Here is an 18,842-nt window from a genome sequence, read left to right on the forward strand (position 1 = left end):
GGGAAAACAAAAATATATGAGGGGGTTTGTATAAGAATGAGGCAAGCCTGAGCATAGTTATACGCGGTGTTCCGGAACATGGGTTGAGAGGTTTTATCATAGAAGGAGAATCAGGGATGTCGAAGGTTGCAAGGCCGACAAAAACAACAAAAGGGATAAGCAAGGACGTCATAGCTTGGTTGGTTCTGGCAGGTTCAAACACCCGCCGATGTACATAGACCGATGGTTACACTACTGGGTTGGGTAAGAGTGAACTAACCTGATAACAATAGACAGCTGCTCGAGCCAATTATGTATCACGTTACGCGTAGCCCCCAATGTTGCAAACTGAACTGATTTCAATATCATGCTAAATATATGTACTAGTACTATGTCTCGCAAAGAAAGTGTTGATATTAAGGCAATCGTTGCCGAACTCCCGGAAATGCAAATCATGTTCCCCCAAACCTATAGGACCCTCCGTACTCCTAAATGATTGCCGCTACTTCTCCAGAAAATGCCGTAATGTCACGCAATCCCCAGATTCAAGGTATTGTGATAAACGTCACAATACTCAGACACTTCCTGCAACCTCCCCAAACCACTGCCTCAAAGCCCCAGCAAGTACACCCGGCAGTTCTCTCACATCTCTCACAACCAGGTAATACCTAAACGGGAACTGCTCCATATACTTGTGCCTCACGATCTTGCCTTCCGGCGTGAAAACGACTGATTCCAGGTCTAGGATAGAAGTCTTCGCTTGCTCCTTTACTGGCGCTGGCGGCTGCGCTGCGGGATCATCAGACGGCTGTAGTACAGATACAGAAGGAGCTGCGGCCGAGCTATCGATTATGATGAAGACAATCATGACGCGCTCTTCTTGGGCTTTGCGGATGAGTCGTTGGATCTCGGCGTGATTGTCACAGATACCATCACTGACGATGAGCATCAATTGCCAGAGGTCTTCGCCCGCAGAGCTACTGCCCTTCTGTCTGGCGTCTTTGAACAACTCCAGACTCTTGTCAACTAAGCCTCTTACGTTCGTCTTCTTCGCGTCAAAACCGAACTGCTCGAAAACTCGTACTCCAGCTTCGGACGTAAAAGGCTTGTCGAAATCATGGGCGACATTAACTTCATCACCGAAGCCAACAACGCTAACTTCACCAACTTCCAACATCGAAAGAGAGCGAGTGACAAGTGTAAGGGTTTTAAGCGCGAGATTGCTGGCTCCACTATCGGCCATACTGCCACTGTTGTCGAGCGCAATCATGACTTGGTAGCTTCTCTTGCTTGGCATGCTGCGTCGAAGCCAGATCTTGTCTCGTTTGTAGCCTGATGCGATATATGGAATGATACGCTTGAGGTTGAGGCGTTTGCCGGTTCTGAAGTCACCGCGAAGCTTGGTAGCAAGGGTTGGTGCAAGAATGAGACGGAGATGTTCGGTAAGCTGTTGAGACAGCGAGTGCGTTGACGCCTCATGAGCAAGCCAAAGGGCGCGAGCAGATGTTGGGTCCATGGAAGACGGATCAAGGTGTGTTAGGGATAGCTGAGTCTCGATGTTATCGGCAGAAGAAGTGGTTGATGCAACGTCGTCGTCGAGTGAGGTAGCATCGGCCATATCCTCATCATCGTGCTCAGGCAGTGGGCGTTGCTCTCCGACAAAGGCTTGCGGCTGGCCTTCCATGGCGTTGGACTGCGTTTGTTGTGCCTCCTGATCTTGACCCTGATCATCCTGCGGCTCGACATCCTCCATATCAACATCCTTGTCGGCTCCCGTCAGCTCATCATCGTCGTCTTCAGGCCGAATGGGCATCTTTTCCTCTTCCTCATTCATTGGCATTGCCATATCATGGTCCAAAGCCTTAGCCTGATCCTCGTTCGCGGTGCCCAGAGCTTGAGTATCAGCCTGTTGCTCCTCATCTCCAAGATGCTCAAAGTCCGCATCAGCCATGTCAATCTCTTTGTCAATCTGCTGTGTTTGAGTTTCGTCCTTTTCCTTGGCATCCTGGATCTGCTTTTGCTGATTGTACCACTTTTCCAATACATCACCCAGCTTCTTGAAAGACTGCTTCTCGCGAGTTTCTTCAGGTTGTTCGCCATGGCCACCGGCTTCTGGGGCTGTTGTCTCTCCAAGTTGGCCTTCTTCAGTCGTAGGTGCTTGTTGCTGCTCGGCAGAATCTCCTTCTTGGCCTTCATCTTGATTCGCAGCGCTAGCAGAAGCTTGTTCGTTTTTGTTCTTGTGTGCCTCTTCATTTGCTTCGATACCAGCGCCGGCCTCGGCATTCAAATCAGCCTGGTCAGTGTCTTTCTTGTCACGCTTTTCGTCTTCTGGAACGTTATCATCCGGTAGTGGAGCAGCGTCATCGTCAATTGGCTCGTCAACTTCCTCTTCTTGTTCGCCTTCAGGTTGTTCTTCATCTTCGATATGACCGGTTGTCTCCTTTTCTTCTTCCCCTTCCTGTTCAGGAAGAGCTTCTTCATCCATGGTATCAGGACGATCTGGCTCGACCTCAAGATTTGGTTGATCCTCAGGGAGATCATCGTCTATATCCATATCGCCAAGGTCGTCGTCGTGCTTGTCTTGGTCGTCCTGCCCATCCATATTAAGATCTTCAGGGAGGTCCAGTGTCTCCTCTTCCTTTGCATTTGGATCCATCTGCTCGGTCTCAGCAGCGCCAACGTTTTCTTCCTGGTCTTCACCTTCCATTTCCATCTCTTCATCCTCTTGACCATCTTTCTTTTCATCCTTCTCCTCATCTTCGCCGTCCTCGCCGCTCTTCTCCTTTTCTTTCTGATCAGAAGCAACCTGCTCGTTCTGATCCTCTGTACCCACATCGTCTTTGCCCTCTTTGTCTTTGGCGTCTTCTTCTTTACTGCCATCATCCCACATCTTCTCGTCGACAGCGCTAGGACCAAGATCATCAACACTGCCAACTTCGCTTTGCGCATCTTCGTCCCCTTCTTCACCGGACTCATCGCCCTTTTCTTCTTTTTCCTCAACCTGTTCGCTCTCGCCTTCCATTTCCTTGTCACCCATGTCAACGGCATCTTCTTGCTCCTCGATACTGCCCTCTCTTTCGCCTTTCTGTTCTTGCGCCAAGTCGTCCAAATCTTCGTCATCTTCAATGTCTTTGGAGATATCTTCAGCGCCTTCGCCCTCACCCAGACCGGTTCCAGACTCGAGCTTGTCATCTTTGCCCTTTTGATTGTCGTCAGACTTTTCCGAAGGCTGACAGAAGCCTTGCGTTCCAATCTGAATGAAAGACTTCGACAAACAATGCAGCAGATTTGCTGTCGATGCGTGCAATGCATCAAAGCGCTTCAAGACAGATTTGTGACATGCCTTATACTGCTCAAGAATCGGCCTGACAGAAGAGAGCAAAGCTGCCATAGATTTCAGATTGGCGTCCTCGTAGAGTAGTTGGATCTTGTCGAGTATCGACATTAGACTCTCGCTGATCTGCGGCGCATGTAGGGAATTGAGAGCAGCAGAAAGTGCTTGTTCTTCTTTGAGGAGCCAAGAAGCATCGTCCGTTGAAACGGGGATGGTCTGCATCGCGACTTCGATATCCTGCATCGATCCCAGAACAAGATTCAAAGAAGAGAATACTTCTTTTACATGAGCATCGAGAGTGGCGTGTGGGTTTTCCGGAAGTCGAGCAAGGTCCGTAGGAGGATAGCTGAACAAGAATGGCTCGATATGCCGAAGTATTGGTCTTATCATGTCGCTACCGGCATGCCATTCCTGGAAAGCGGTTCTGAGCTCCGCCAAGTGAGTATTGATAGAATTGCTCAAAGCTTCGTGTGATTCAGATTGAAGGTTAGGTGGTAGCTTTGGGAGTCGGTCACGCAAGTCTGCAAGCTCAGAAGTCCTGGCAGCCTTCTCTCGCATCTGGCGGATCGGACGGTCAATGTCGTTGGTCTTTCCAAGTTTTGCCTGCGCATTGACAATTTCTGTACCGGTTGTCAGCATAGCAGAGAGCCATCGCAGCTGAGTTTGGGTAAATGTGGCAGCTTCAAGATGTTCTTCGTGCACCCAAGCAATGTTTCCAAGATCCGGGTTGCTGAGCTCTGTAATCGTGGAAAGTGGAATACGGATCTGCTCAAGGGTTTGTGCAGCTCTGCTTAGTATCGTACGCTGTCTGAGAGATGCATGCAGCAAACCCTCCAAATAGCCAATGCTTCTTGCTACATCGTTCGGAGTCAGGTCGCCAGAATGCTCCCTGGTGACTGCACGGACTTGTGGCATGATGTTGAGAGCTTTGTGCAAATGGTACTCTGCTGCTCGTCCAATATCCTCGTCGCACCTGACTAGCGGCATCGTTGAAAGGATCGTCGAGAGCTCATCCTGCTTGACCAGTGTATCTACACTCAGATTAGAGTTGATACCCATTTGCCGCAGTTCCTTCATGGTGTCGGCATATAGTTTGCGTTTTTGTGTCTTAAGATGCTGAACAGATGCCTTATTCTCCTCGGTAAGGGTGGTTGGCGTGGCCTTCTGAAGCTCAACAATAGATGTCAAGAGCTCGCTAATGAACTCGTTAACATATGAAGCGCCATCCACAGAATCTGCCTTCGGTGTAGCAAGATTGCGCATCATGGACGTAGTGACGCCCAAGTTCTTGAAACGCGCTGGTCGCTCCATCCATCCTGGTACAACATTTTCGCAGACTTCAAGTGCTGCAGGGTTGACGGCTGTGCTGACTGCCATCAAGGAAACATCCTGCAAAGGGTGAGTTTCATCAGGGAAACCCGCCCTCGTGATGCTGGATACGGGTTGGCTAAGTACCGCCCTGAACTTGCGGACTAACTTGGTGAGTTTCCTGTGATTCGTTTTCGCGCTCTGCTTCAGCACCTCAATGTTCGTGTCTTTCCAGCTAGCAAGCTTGATCACGTCTGCAATCTGTTTTTCCAGGCTCTGTCGGCCTTTGGCGATCATTTCATGAACTGGCTTCTCGAGGCGTGAGTAGTAGGCGAGGAAATTGTCTAGCGATGTATACACAGTTCGGAACGCATCTACATCTTGCATACGTATAAATGCATGCTCACGAAGTTGTTGTAAGAGCTTGATGCGCTGTTCAAATTGGCCAAGGGTGGTTGTCTCAAAGAAACCCTCCAATGACTTGAGTAGTTCTTTGGCATGAACTTGAAGACTTTTGTCATCACTAGTGCTTTCCGAGGCAGCAATAATTGTTTCGTATGCCACGCAGAACCAACTCTTCGCGTCGCTCCGATACTTTTCTTCTTCCATGTCGAACAGTCGTGCCCAGGTAGTGAGCTCAAGTTGTCGCCAACTGACAAGTAGTTTGGTCAGATCATCGTACAGGCCAGCAGCACTGTACTCTTTACTAGCGACAGTTTGCCACTCGTGCATATAAGCATGGAGTTTCTCAGCTTTGGTAATGAACTTGGCCACGGGATCAACATGGCGGAACTCAAGAGCTTCGTCGCATGTGCGTAGAACGTCTGAGAGCGTGGCGTGCTCTGGCCACACATTGCGAATTTGACGATAACGAGACTGAATACGATGTATGAGCGCGATGAAACGCTTCGCCTCAAAAAGGTTGGAATCGAAGTAGAAGTTGTAATGTCTTCCTGCATGACTTGAAGACAAAGCATTGACCTTCTTGTCCAGAGCGAGGTAGATAGCCGGGAGTGCATCTTCGTGCTTACTATCGTAGCCTCTGCCATCTGAGATACGGTTGAGTTCAGCGGCACACCACTCTAGCAAGGCCCTTGTGGAGTCGGAAGCGTTTCTACCATTGACAAAAAGTTCGGAATGAATCTCAGCAAGTCGAATGGCATAATCTCGAGAATTCGATGGCAATGTAGGCTGCTTGTCGTGTGATTCTTGCTCCACGTCATAGTCGGGAAAGAGAGTTGGATCGTTGTCCTCTGTGTCATCGTCTAGCCCCCTGTACGTGTATAGGCTCGAATTCTTAGCTTCTTTCTCTTGATCTTGGAGAAGTTTGGTCTTCCAATCGCCGTACAAACTAGCGAACAGATCGTGCAGTAGATTCCTGGCTACGGGGAGAGCCAAGGTTTGAGGATCTGTGCTCTTGAGGAAGAGCATTGAGTGTAGAGTGTGCCACCTCAAGTCTACAACGTGGTTCGACTGACCCAAACCTGCCTCCATAGTTCGCAAGAGCGAATCCGGCTTTTCCAGAGGCTGCGACTGCCCAAAGAAAGGAGTTCTCGATGTGATATACGAAATACTGTTTCCAGTAGCACTGTGTGAGGTCCTCTCTTTTTCCATCTGGCCAAGTATGAGACCGATCTGGAGGCATACAAGGAACCCGACTACAGTGTCTGTGATGTCATCGTACGCTCGATATCCTTCGGTCAGGCGCTGCACAATGCGAATGAGATTCTGCTGCAGGGTTTGATCGCACGCAGCTTCTCCTATTGACATGGAATGATTAAGGAGAGGCTGTATAGTACTGAGCAGGTTTGTGAATTCGCCTTGGAGGCTGTCAAGCTCGGATACAGCAGGGCGGACAATTGCTGGTACTGGTGGTTCTTCGCCCATGTTTTTGATAGTCTCCTCAATCTGCCGGATGTAAAAGCTAGTAGCTTGGCCAGTGAAATCGACTTGGAATTGTCTCAAAGCACTCAACGAGGTCAACAGAGTGTCTTTCTCGATACTGAACATGTTTCGCTCGATCGTCGGTCGTAGAGCAGGATCATGTGGGTAATTAGGTACGTACAACCGGAGACCGAACAATCCCAGCTGTACCCAAGCAGTCGCGTCTACAGCAGAAGCAGAAGCTTTAAAGTAGGATTCTATACCGTGCTCCAGAGTTGACCGATATGTCTCATGAATGTTTGTGTCGGTGAACTCTATCCGGTTATGGTTTACAACTTGCAGGACTTCATTGGAATGAGATGCGATAAGCTTGTTGTGGATTTTGGTATAGAGATCCCTCAGGGCGTTGCTCTGGCCGTTCGTTATGCGATTCGCATCCAATGATATCTGCTGTGATAGCACTTGGAGTTCGATCTCAAAACGGTCAAGTTGTGCGAGCTTTACATCGTCTACTCCATAGAGTTTTCCAATCACTGATGTATGGAATCGGTTCTGGATTACCATCGCATTTGCTGTTTGGCGTGTAAGGCCCAGGTAGCGGTAAGATTTTGCAAATTGCCCCGATGCACCCTGAGAATCTCCAGAAATGCCGTGAGAGAATTTTGTCGGTCTACGGGCAAAGAGAGATGACTTGGCTCGTGTGGCTATAATAGCAGCTGTGGGAAGTATGCTTTGCACCGCAGACTCGTCTTGATATGCGACATCCAAGAACTGGCATAGACCTTCGAACTCTTCTTCAAAATAGGGTGTGATGAGCATACTGTCTTCTCCAATACCTTGCTCAAGCTCTTGGATTGCAGCATTGAGTGCTGTGACGAGCTCTCGAGCATCTGCTTGATCTCGTCGAACTAGGTCCAAGGAACTGGCGATACGTTCGCGTATCTGAATCATTTCATCTACGCGAAGAGTTGACTGCCACATAATAGCATCGAATCTATCAGCCAAAGCCTCTAGCTCAAGAATAGCTGCCAACTGTTGCTGATCCTTCGGTGTCGATGGCTTGAACACGCGCCAGATGCGTTCCATGCCCAATCCGGTTGTCAATTGGACATCGGCTCCAAAGACACCAACTTGCTTGGAGAGAGTTGAAGAGAGCGTCTGAATAAGAGGGGGTGATGAGTCGGACTTGGGAATCGCAGACGCTAACATCTTGAGATATGTCTGGAACGTTGCGCGATCGAAGGTTGGTGCGGTGGCAAGTTCATGGAAGGCCCAAAACATCCTCCTCAGCGGCTTTAAGAATGCGAGATCAACTTGCTGATCTTCTTGGAGTGTTCTCCAGATTCCATCGGTGAGTTTTATCAGCCCTTGGCAGTAAGCATGCAGAAAACCAGGCAGCTTCTGCTTTTCCTTTCGCCGTTCAAATCGCGCAGATGGTAGCTCTTGAACAGCTTTCTGCATGCTGTATAGATCAAGCATAACATCGTAAATTGATGCACTGGTCATGCTGAAGGCCTTGGATGCTTCTGTTTGGTTGACAAAGAGCTCGTTCAACAAAGGATGGAACGGAAGTAGTTGTACCAGTGTACTAGTCGCAAGTCGTCCTGATAACGGCTGTGAACGCGGTGTCCATGTACCTGCAAGGAATTGCACAAGATGTGAAACCTCATCTTCCAGTCGAGCTGTCGGCCTAGCAAGGTCCAATTGCATGTCGTTGTTGCTGGCAACACCATTCGTTTGACTTGATGCATTAGATACGAGTCCTTGTCGAACTTGGCTTGTGAAACTCTTGAGCAGTTCGTTATCTTGCACAGTCAAACCCTCGAAATGCTGCTGCAGGGTCATAGAGAGGTGGTCCTGGTGGTTTTGAAAGCCGCGGAAGCGATAGCTAGCAGAGTCGAGGGCGTATTGTACGACCGGTTCATGTGCTGCCTTCTTGTCTTGATCTGGCTCAAGTAGACATATCTCAACTGCTCTGTTGCGCATAGCTCTGGAGAGCTCGCCGTACTTTGGATCCATGGTCATGAAGATGCGAAAATTGGTATGTGGCAGCACGATGCGCGCCTCCCCGTCAGAAGTCGAATGTTCGTTTATAGAAAGATAGCCGTTCGGTTCCAGTAAAGAGTTCAGTCGATCGAGCACTGCACTTGAGCAGAGATTTGCGTTGTCAAGGACCAGCCATTTACCTTGCTCGAGTGCTCGAATGAGAATACCATCAACCCATTGGAAACGTGCGCCATCAATTTGCTCACTTGAAGCCTGAAGTGAGCTTTGTAAGTTTTGAGCCAGCGCAACTCCATCAACATCGATAGTTGAAAGTAGGTTGAGGATTAGGCGCAAATTTTCAGTAATACGTATGACAGAACCTGCTTGGATGAATTCCAAAAGTTCGATGTAGGCTGGCTGAGGCTGTTCAGAGACTGCAATGTGTCTCCGGACCATTGCTTCAACCTTCTGGAGGCATTGATGTACTTCTCGCATAGCGTCCACCTGCTCATATCCACCAACGAGATCCATCGCATCTACATCTGCATTCATGGAGAAAGTGACAAGGTCAGTGCCAACATAACTTGCTAGTTGGTTAATCATGGCAGTCTTGCCTGACCCCGGCGGACCAACAATGATGACTGGCCAGTTTTGCTTGACACTGACTACGAGAGCTTCCATGGGTCCCAGCTGAGAAACATGAAGTGGTGACACGGCATCTGAACGGGTGACCGCAACATCTCGAGGAAGCAGGCCAAGGCCTACTTGAATGTCTCTTTGACTCAAATTGTGGAAGAGGCTCATTCGAGAGTCATGGGCACCATATTGGCTTTCAAACAGCTTGAGTAGTCGAGTCCGGTCGTTTTCGGCTCGGAACCGCTGCACAAAGATAATGTCAAGGAAGTCTCGTGCTGACCCGGGAAAGTCAGTTCTAGCTAGGAGCTGAAGCCAGCGCAGCGTGTCTCGTAGATTGAATTCCCACGGGGCGCCAAGATTTCCAAAAGCCCGACGACTGACTACTTGCTCGTCCAACTCAGCCACGAAGCGGATTAGTTTGGTAACTTCCTGCTTTTCAATAGATGGGAAAATCTTTTCACAGATGAGGATCAGATCTTCTGGTCGGAAAACATCTGCGTATACCACTGTGAACCGGTTGACGAAAGAAGCTGGCAGACCTTTGCGGCCGCCACCTTGGTGATGAGGGTTCTGTGCTGCAAAGACCCTGAAATCTGGATGCTTGTGGAATGTTTGGTCCAACTCAGAGATGTATACCTCACCACGATGGTCAAGTACAGCATTAAGGCCTTCAAGTACCGACTGAGATGCCAGATTCATTTCATCAAGTAACACCCAATCGCCACTCTTCATAGCTTTGAGGAAAGGTGCATCGCGCCAGGCAAATGTTCCCGCAGCTCCGCCCTCTACAGGCACGTCTGAACCAAATAGATCCATCAAATCTGTCTGTTCAGACAGATTGAGTCTTGTCAATGGCTTGCCAATAGCTTTCGCAAGAGCGGTCACGAGCGTAGTTTTACCCACACCGGGATTGCCTTCCAGTAAGATTGGCTTCGGTAACTGGAGTGCGCGTACGACTCGCATCGCATTAGACTGTGTCGTTGGAGCTTCAAGCGCAAAGGTGGATGTTTGCGACGTTGCTAACGAGAACTTTGGAATAGAGAAGGCACCTAGTTGGAAGATTTCGTCCGTGTTCACGATATCGATAGGACCGTAGTACATGGGCGTGACGTCCCTTCCCAGTAGCTGGCTGAGATGATCGAGGCATGCTTTCTTTTCCACATTAATTGTTGATGCTGAGATTGCGAGAAGTCCTGCAGGATTGGCACCAAGGGTATCAATAAAAACCATCGCAGCGCCATGGACAATACCGAAAATCGGGTCATGATGAGCAGAGTTATTGACAAACGAAACCCATGCCAAAGCATCACGAATGGATATGGAGGATGCGACCGAGGTGTTGTACTTGTCGTTGAACCATTGCGAGAATGATACAATAACACTAGCATGATTCACAAGTTCCGGCTTCAGCTTTGATCGTACAATTTCCAGAATGTCATCAAGGTCAGACATTGCCGGCACCCAGATTTCAGTAAAGCGATTGCGAAGTGCCGGTGAAAGCTCTTTCTTGCCATAATCTCCACCTGGATTCATGGTTGCAAGGAATTGGAAGCCGTCGTTTGCTGTGATCAAGGAGTCTATAGGCCCTTTCTCGGCAAGTAGGATAGTGCGAGATGGCTCCAAAACACTGTTCAAGCGTTCAAGAACGGAATCATCAGCCAATGAAATCTCATCGAGAAGGAAGTAGTGACCTTGCTTCATTGCATGCACTAAGCTACCATCCGACCATTCGAATAATGCTCCGGCTTTGACTCGATGGACTTGTATATCGTTTCGAGTCTCGATCGGTATTGAATCAGGGTGACTCTTGACAACAGTGTCATACAGAGACAACAGGTCCTCGTATCCCATTGAGTATGGATCATGTTGGAGGCTTTCTCTGGGAACGTTGGAAAGGGTTTCCAACACTTTCTCCTTGACCGACTCTTCGATGGCTGCTCGATTCCGGATAGGTCGCTGCGCACCAATCAAGTCACCCGTCTCGGTGTTCTGATGAGCATTAACAACGTGAAGCTGGTTGTTGAACTGATCTGCAAGGAGCTGGCAGACTGTCGTCTTTCCACATCCTGTTTCTCCGATAAGCAAGACAGGCTCCTTGTTGCGAAGCGCATAAGCAACAAGAACAGACAGTCTGCGCATCGCACGAGTCCATACTACATTGCTGTTGGCAGTCGAAACTCCCTCGCCGAGGCCCTCAATATTTGACAGGCTATCCACACTGAATAGCTGGTCTTCGTCGATTGTCACTCTGGGGCCCCTCTCACTCATCACAGTCTCCAAAATCTTCTTGACTGCAACACGTTCTTCTTCTTTGCGGACGCGTTCAGCAAGGAGCATGTATCCGTTATTCGCAAGGTCTTGGATTGTGTCTGCTTTTCGTTGAGCCCATCTGAACAAGTCTCGAAGCGTTGCGAAACTCTTTTGCTCAAAGATGCGATTCTCTTGCCGGAGGGTAGATAGTTCTCGGTAAACTTTGACTATGCGTTTGCACCATGTCTCAGGGATCATGGTACGGCGATGCAAGATTTCAGTAAGCTCTTCCACGGGTATGTCGTCGAAATGCAATTCCAGAAAACGGTTACGGAAAGCGCGTGATAACACTTTACGTCCACCGTAAAGACCTGCTGGATTTTGCGTAGCAAACAACATGAAGTCTTCGTGGGGCCGAATGATTTCCTGTGTTTCTGGAATCAATAGCTCACGGTTGTCGTCAAGAAGACGATTGAGTGCCTCAAGAACATCCGTAGGCGCCAGATTGAGTTCGTCAAGCACGATCCAGTGACCCTCGCGCAAAGCTCGTACAAGGATGCCCTCCTGAAAGATGAGTTTACCATCGGCGCCAGAAATGTAGGAACCAAGATATTCCTGAAGGTCGGTATGTTCGTGATTGTTAATGCGAACAAACTTGTTGCCAGACCTTTTGGCCAAGTACTCGATCATACTTGTTTTGCCTGAAGAGGTAGGGCCTTGTATCAGTACCGGATACTTGCGTGTCGAGGCCGCTCGAATAAGATTGTTCATATTTCGCTGCACGAACGGTGTGATGATGTAATGCGATTGCTCTTCGACTTGATGTGCACCTTGACGAAGCCAGTAATGGCCCTGTTTCACATACCCTCGGCCATCTGACGGCTGCTGGAGTGGCTTGCCAAGTTCTGACTTCATTGATGCTTTCTGAGGGAACAAATACTTGGTAATGAGAGGGGCGACCAAATCCTCCGAAGCTTTGCCTAAGAACGTCAAGAAACTCATATGAAATCCTTCGTATAGCGCTCGTCGGATACTACATAGTGGCGAGATGTCTCGGGCGTATGACAGGGTTCGTGTTAGAGTTCGCAAACTGAAATGAGCTTTCTGGTCTGCACCATCCACAAGCATGTTTGCTTTGGCATGCCTCTGAATTTCAAGGTATAGACTGGTAACATCTCGCGCAACTCGGACAATTGCTGGGTCGGTGCCATCGCCACCTAGGTACTTCTCTACAATGTTGCGTAAACTCTTCTCGTCGCTGTCTGGACTCTCAACATATAGCTCGGTGAATCGCGACCGGATACCTGGAGGTAGGTCTTTCTTTCCTACGTCTGTTGCCGGGTTCATAGCCGCGAACACCCTGAAGTTCGGATGCGCGACTACTCGCTCAACATTGCCGGTCTCGGTCAAAAGAATGGACGGATTACCATCCGGGCCGCCGCCCAAGAGATCCGTCAGCGCCTCTAGAGTGTCTGAAGATGCCAAATTTATTTCATCGAGGAGTACCCAGTCGCCATTTCTCACTGCTTTTACGATGTTACCTTCCAGGAAAGAGAACGCGAATGCTTCCGAGCCACTAGCAAGCTGAGCCTCGAGATTTTGTAGATCAGCTGCGAACTTTTCCCATCTTGCAGTGGGGAAGTTCGCCGGCAAAGTGTCAGTCTTCCGCTTCTTCTTAGGCTGACCACCCTCAGGATCTGGGGATGAAGTGTGCGACTCGTGCTTTTTTCGGGCTGCATCAACCATCTTCAACGCCTCGCACCAAAGTGCACAAACGCGATTCCATTCGCCCTTTGCTACACGCTTACCCAGCATCTCCAGAAATCGCAAGTTCTTCTTTCTCGAGAAAGTGGTATCGAAAATCTCATCGAATTCATCTTTGAGTGGAATGACGAGACTGCGTACATTGACCGGTTTGAAACCACCGAGCAAGTCTCCGCTTTCACTTTGCTGAGACAAGTTGAATGCTACAAGCTTTCGGCCAAGCTGCTCTGCCAGATACTGGATGCATGTTGTCTTTCCAGTACCGGTCTCACCAACGAGAAGAAGTGGTTCTTGACGATCAACTGCTACAGCAATCTTTTCCAGTAAACGCAAGGTGTAGTCATTGGTGGAGAACGGTCGTCCTGTGCCTGTCTTTTTCGATGGTTTATGCTTAGATAATCTGGCACGACCAATTTGAATAGTACCAGAAGATGTTGTCTTCGATGGTAAATGCAGTTTTACCTCTCGGTTTCTCAATAAATGATTGCGTCGTTGTGGATCGATATGGAGCTCTTCGGCCACACAGTCCATTACCATCTGACGAGCTAATTCGCTACGTAAGCTTCCTGCAAAGCAATCAAAGGCCTCCATGAAGATGTCGTCTTTCTGCGCGTCGCTGAACGTGGCTTGTGCGAGAAGTATGGATATCCGATCGCACCACTTCAGAAGGTCTCTTGGAGTCAAGGCACGAAGTGAAGTTCCGTTCTCCGATGAGAATTTTGCGTCTGAATAGAGGTGGAGAAGTCGAGCATAGACCTGCATGATGCCGGGCAAATGCTTCTGTAGTATCGGGTACTTTTCGTATATTATGTGCCTGAACTCATCCAATTGGGGCATTCGAACTGTGATGCAGTTCCAAAATCGATGGCCTATCATGTTTTGGCGGGGCACAATCTCCTGACCTCGTATATTAAGAGTACTTCGCATCGTCGCAATAATACGGAATCCTCGCGCCGCTCGTATGGTTTCTCCTCGGCTAGGAATGAGTAGTTCGCCGCGCTCTATCAGCGGTAAAAGTGTACTAATGACCTCGTTTGGTGCTCGATCCAAGTCTTCAATAAAGATCCACCTCCCCTCTCGAACAGCTGTGGTCAGAACACCTGCCCGCCAGCTGAAAGTCCCCGGTTTTGTACCAGTAGTGTACATTCCGATCAAAAGCTTCGCATCGCTCTGCTCGTTGAGATGTAGGGTGACCATTTTTTCCAGCTTGTTCAACTGCCAGGCGAAGTGACGGGTAAGGAGTGTCTTTCCAGATCCGGCAAGGCCAGTGAGCAAAACCGGACTCGAATGAAGGAGACCATGGGCGATATCCTTTAGATTGGCTTCTGTGGTGACTGTGGATACAAGCTCAGAAGGCATTTCCTGGGAAGGATATCCATCTAACCGGGGTAAGAGGACGCCACTGACGTTGACCGTGTAAGGCGATAGTTCTTGATCTGTATATACAGAATCTTCCGTTGCGCTGTCGTCTTGGCGATTCATATTCAACTGCAAATCTTTCCATCTCTTCTCTTCCCATAGTGATAGGAACCGGTAATCGATTTGACGTCCTTCCCAGAGTCCGTCAATATCGCCTTCTCCCACTACTCTCTTGACCCTCTCTTGTGTCGCATAATCTGCTGCATGAACATACAAGCAAAATACCCGTACGGCCAAGTACCGTACAACTCGATCCTGGTGGCGAAATAGACTCTCCGCAGCACGTGGCCTTACATAGTGAGAGAAAGTCTTACAGTCGTAGCTGAGAAGTCGAAAAGTTCCAAGCAGCACTTCGACCAGATCTGAATCGCGCAAAGTGAGCGTCTGCGCTTCTGAAAACTTTGCATCCTGAGGGCCAATTATGGACGAATTCGAATTGTTGTCCAAAAAACGTTCCACGTGCTCGGCAAGGTGAGGCGCAAGTGCTAGGATTCGTCCAAAAGCCGCCACTTTGGCTTCAGTGTCGGCACCAGACTGGATCCAGCGCGCACACAGCTCTGTGAATAATAATCCACCATGTTGAACGAGAATATCGTCCGTCAAACCAGGCTTGAGCGCTTCCGTGGCAAGCGCAGTGATGTTTACCATTTTACCGGCATTGCATGATTTCGTTCTGTCCATATCTGTAGGGACTGTCGGGGCGCCTACCCATAGTTTTGACGCTTCAATAGGACAGAAAAGGTGGTGTTGAGCAAGCAGCACGCGTGTGTCTGGAAGTTCTCTAACTTTTTTGCGGGTCTCTGATCTCGCCAAGGCGCTAGCCCAATTCGTCGTAATCCGCTCCGCAAAATCTCATGATGGCGAGACGACTACAGTACGACGTTCACCTATCATCGATCCTTGCATTCCTCGGCAGCACACAATGGCAGCACCGGCATCCCGCGCGCTCAGGCGCTGTATCTGCACCGCTAAGCAGACCGCATATGTACGACCGACGATTGGAGCCACACAACAGAGGATACAGCGGAGATGGCAATCGGATGCGGCTGCGCCCACAAACCCCAAGATTGCGACCATTGTCGACCAGATTAGCCAATTGACTCTGTTGGAGACTGCGGACCTCGTGTCAACACTAAAGGTACGGAAAAGAGGCGAATGAGGCAGGGAATAGCAATGGAAGGGTGGTGTAACACAATAGCTCTTCTTCAAACTAACACAGGCGTTTGAAGAGGGGAAAATTATTGCATGAAAGAGACGGCCAGACTGTAAACAGCTGGAATTACCTGTCTAATTGCTCGCTTCAATGTCACAATTGTTGTATCACCGCACTGACACCACCCACAGACTCGCCTAAATATCCCTGACATGCCCATGGGAGGCTTCGTTGCTGGCCCAGGAAGTGCTGGACCTGCCGCTGCTGCTGCCCCCGCCGAGGAGGAGGAAGCCGCCCCCGCTGCCCAAGAAAAGACCCTTTTCAACCTCAAGCTTGAGAAGTTCGACCCAGCCGCGAAACCCAAGGTGATCAAGGAAGTCAAGGCCATGCTTGGTCTCAGTCTGGTCGACAGCAAGAAGTTTGTCGAGAGCGCGCCAAAGGTGATGAAGGAGGGTGTCCCCAAGGAGGAGGCAGAGAAGATTGTCGAGACGCTCAAGGCACTCGGCGCCACTGTTGTCCTAGAGTAGAAGAATACATCTGGAAGGACAAGATGATGGTTGGGGACAAGAGACGGCCACTGTATCATAGCATTGCACAACGGGCGTGTATAGATATGTCTGGAATGATCGTAGATGTATTTGGAATACTCAAAACTCCAATAACAATTGGGTGTCATGAGACAGCCCGTGGTATCTTTCCACCATAACGCCTGTACTATGCTGTGATGAAGTCCCGTATCTGACCCGTAAACGCCTTCCAGCCGCCCATCCAATTGTGCACCGCAGCTCCAATCCACGGAGGTTTTGTGCACTTACTCTTCAGTATCGTTTCCAGCAATGTGCCTCACTCTTTCAAATGGACCCTCCTCATCTCTGTCTGGATCTCACCCATATGCAATTACTTTCCTCCTCTCCTCCGCGTCTTCCCGCGCAGTGACATAATCATCCTCATTAACATCACTCGCCTCCTCCCACAGCTTCTCAAACTCTTCATAACCATCTCCCGGGACCGCCCAGATACTTTCTCTCAGTCTCTTATGCCGCTCCCTATCCTCCTCAATCCTCTGCTCAATCTGGCGCTTGTCCATGCGCTGCCCGCCATTCTTGCCAGCCCCAGCCGCGGGGCTATCTTTACCCTCGCCTCCAATATCCATAGCCATGAACGGATGCGCCACCTCTCTTGACTTGAGCACAGCTTCGAGTTCCTGCACCGTTTCTCGTAGGAGGATATTTAGGTTCTCTAGCGTCTTGAGGACTTTGCGCACAACACGGATGTTTGCGCCTTCTTCGCCTACGACGCACTCAACGACAGCGAGAATGTCACGCTGTAGCATGCGAACGTAGCCCATCGCACTACTGTCTCCCGCATTGTTTTCTTTGACCGCGTATTCGCAGAGACATTCGATGAAGAACATGATGTTTGCGCGTATATTCATGTTGTTTCGTTCCAGCTGTTCGAGAATACAGGAATGCAAGTCTTCGTCCATTTCGCGGTTTTTCAGCGCGTACAGAGCAGCTTTTTGAAGCGATGTGTGGGATGCGCTCAGGTGTGAGAGAAGCGTTGTGAAGCGTTGGCGGACTTCGAAGGGATCGGCCATGGTGGACGGGTTGTTTGACTGACGAGTACCCGAAGGCAAATCTAGTTGTCGGGTTTGTGAGTGGGATCCGGGGGGCGGTGTTGGCCGTAAATCAGCAGTAGGCCGATAAACTATCGTCTGATGTTTGTTGGAGTGGAGAGCTTCCGCAGCAACTACAACGCGCATATCGTCGGCTTGGTGGTCATAGCTTAAGGTGCATTTAACGTGGGGAAAAGTCGCCGATCTCGCGCTGAATCCCCAGTCAGCACTTCCTTTTGTATTCACTCAACACCACCCAAGAAACACTATCAAACAAGGGAATTCAAGATGGCGGACACTCAGGAATCCAAGCCTTTGACATTGACCGTTCTCGGTTCAGGTACGTTCCCATCCCACTATATTTATCTTTCTTCGCCCCGCATCACACTCATAAGATAAATGACTGGCCACACGCCTGTTTCAAGAAGTTGTAACGACAGTCTCACAACACCATACTCTTCTCGTTTTCTCTTGAGATTCTGCAGGAGCCTCCTATGCTTTTCAAAGAATAACTCTGCAATCACGAACCCTCAACACATCCACCTCACGACCAAAGACCAAAGACTAACCATCACCCCCAGGAACAATGGGCATAGCAATCATGGGTGGCGTAATGTCCTCCCTCGCCTCCGCCCGCACAAAAGCCACCATCGACCCCTCGTCTGCTCCAAAAGACGTCCCCAACCTCTCCAACTTCATCGCCTGCGACCAATGGGCCCCCGCCGAACAAAACGTCCGGAAAGCCCTCGGCCACTACAACTTCCCCCTGCAAACCCTCACAAACGAGAATCTCAAGGGCGTCCAACAAGCAGACATCGTCCTGCTAAGCTGCAAGCCTCACGGCTTCAAGACGATTCTCGGTGAGGAAGGCATGAGGGATGCGCTCAAGGGTAAAGTCCTGGTCAGCATATTGGCAGGCGTCACCCGCGAACAAATCGAAGCCTTCCTCTACCCGGATGGCCCTGAAAAAGCGGAAAACGCATGCAGAGTCGTACGCGTAATGCCCAACACGGCATCCTTCGTCGGCGAATCCATGTCTGTGATTCAGACTTCTGATCCGCCGCTCAGCGATGCACAGGCTAAGCTTGTGGAATTCGTATTTAGCTCCATTGGTCGCGTTACTACGCTGCCACCTGCAAACATGGATGTTGCAACTGCGCTATGTGGGTCTGGACCGGCTTTCTTTGCGTTGATGCTTGAGGCGGCGGCGGATGGTGCCGTGGCTATGGGGTTGCCGAGAGCGGAAGCACAGATGATGGCGGCACAGACTATGAGGGGAACCACGGGTTTGGTGCTGAACGGTGAGCATCCAGCTGTGCTCAAGGATAAGGTATCGACGCCAGGCGGCTGCACGATCGGCGGTCTGATGTCGCTCGAGGAAGACGGTGTTAGAGGCTCTGTTGCAAAGGCCATCCGGGAAGCCACTGTCGTAGCATCAAGACTGGGTGGTGAGCAAAAGGAATTTGTAAACCACAGGCGGTAGATACGTATGCAATCCCATAGACACACACATA

At 49.7% G+C, this 18,842-nt stretch overlaps 4 protein-coding genes across 4 annotated transcripts; 2 read left to right on the forward strand and 2 right to left on the reverse strand.

The window, feature by feature from the left end:
• Positions 1–553: 553 nt before the first annotated feature.
• On the reverse strand, positions 554–15,241 carry COCCADRAFT_24324 (uncharacterized protein; the record flags this gene model as incomplete). The annotated part of the gene is made up of 1 exon (XM_007711715.1): positions 554–15,241. The coding sequence occupies one exon, from the start codon at positions 15,239–15,241 to the stop codon at positions 554–556; it is 14,688 nt and encodes a 4,895-aa protein (XP_007709905.1).
• Positions 15,242–15,482: 241 nt separating this feature from the next.
• On the forward strand, positions 15,483–16,240 carry COCCADRAFT_34763 (uncharacterized protein; the record flags this gene model as incomplete). The annotated part of the gene is made up of 2 exons (XM_007711727.1): positions 15,483–15,698; positions 15,905–16,240. 2 exons carry the CDS (start codon positions 15,483–15,485, stop codon positions 16,238–16,240), a joined length of 552 nt encoding a protein of 183 aa, XP_007709917.1.
• Positions 16,241–16,596: 356 nt separating this feature from the next.
• Positions 16,597–17,310, reverse strand: COCCADRAFT_90037 (uncharacterized protein; the record flags this gene model as incomplete). The annotated part of the gene is made up of 1 exon (XM_007711748.1): positions 16,597–17,310. One exon carries the CDS (start codon positions 17,308–17,310, stop codon positions 16,597–16,599), a length of 714 nt encoding a protein of 237 aa, XP_007709938.1.
• A 306-nt stretch (positions 17,311–17,616) lies between these two features.
• COCCADRAFT_34765 (uncharacterized protein) lies at positions 17,617–18,811 on the forward strand (the record flags this gene model as incomplete). The annotated part of the gene is made up of 2 exons (XM_007711728.1): positions 17,617–17,668; positions 17,910–18,811. 2 exons carry the CDS (start codon positions 17,617–17,619, stop codon positions 18,809–18,811), a joined length of 954 nt encoding a protein of 317 aa, XP_007709918.1.
• Positions 18,812–18,842: the final 31 nt, after the last annotated feature.

The sequence above is a fragment of the Bipolaris zeicola genome (assembly GCF_000523435.1).
Source record: "Bipolaris zeicola 26-R-13 unplaced genomic scaffold scaffold_33, whole genome shotgun sequence".
Taxonomy (NCBI): Eukaryota; Fungi; Ascomycota; class Dothideomycetes; order Pleosporales; family Pleosporaceae; genus Bipolaris; species Bipolaris zeicola.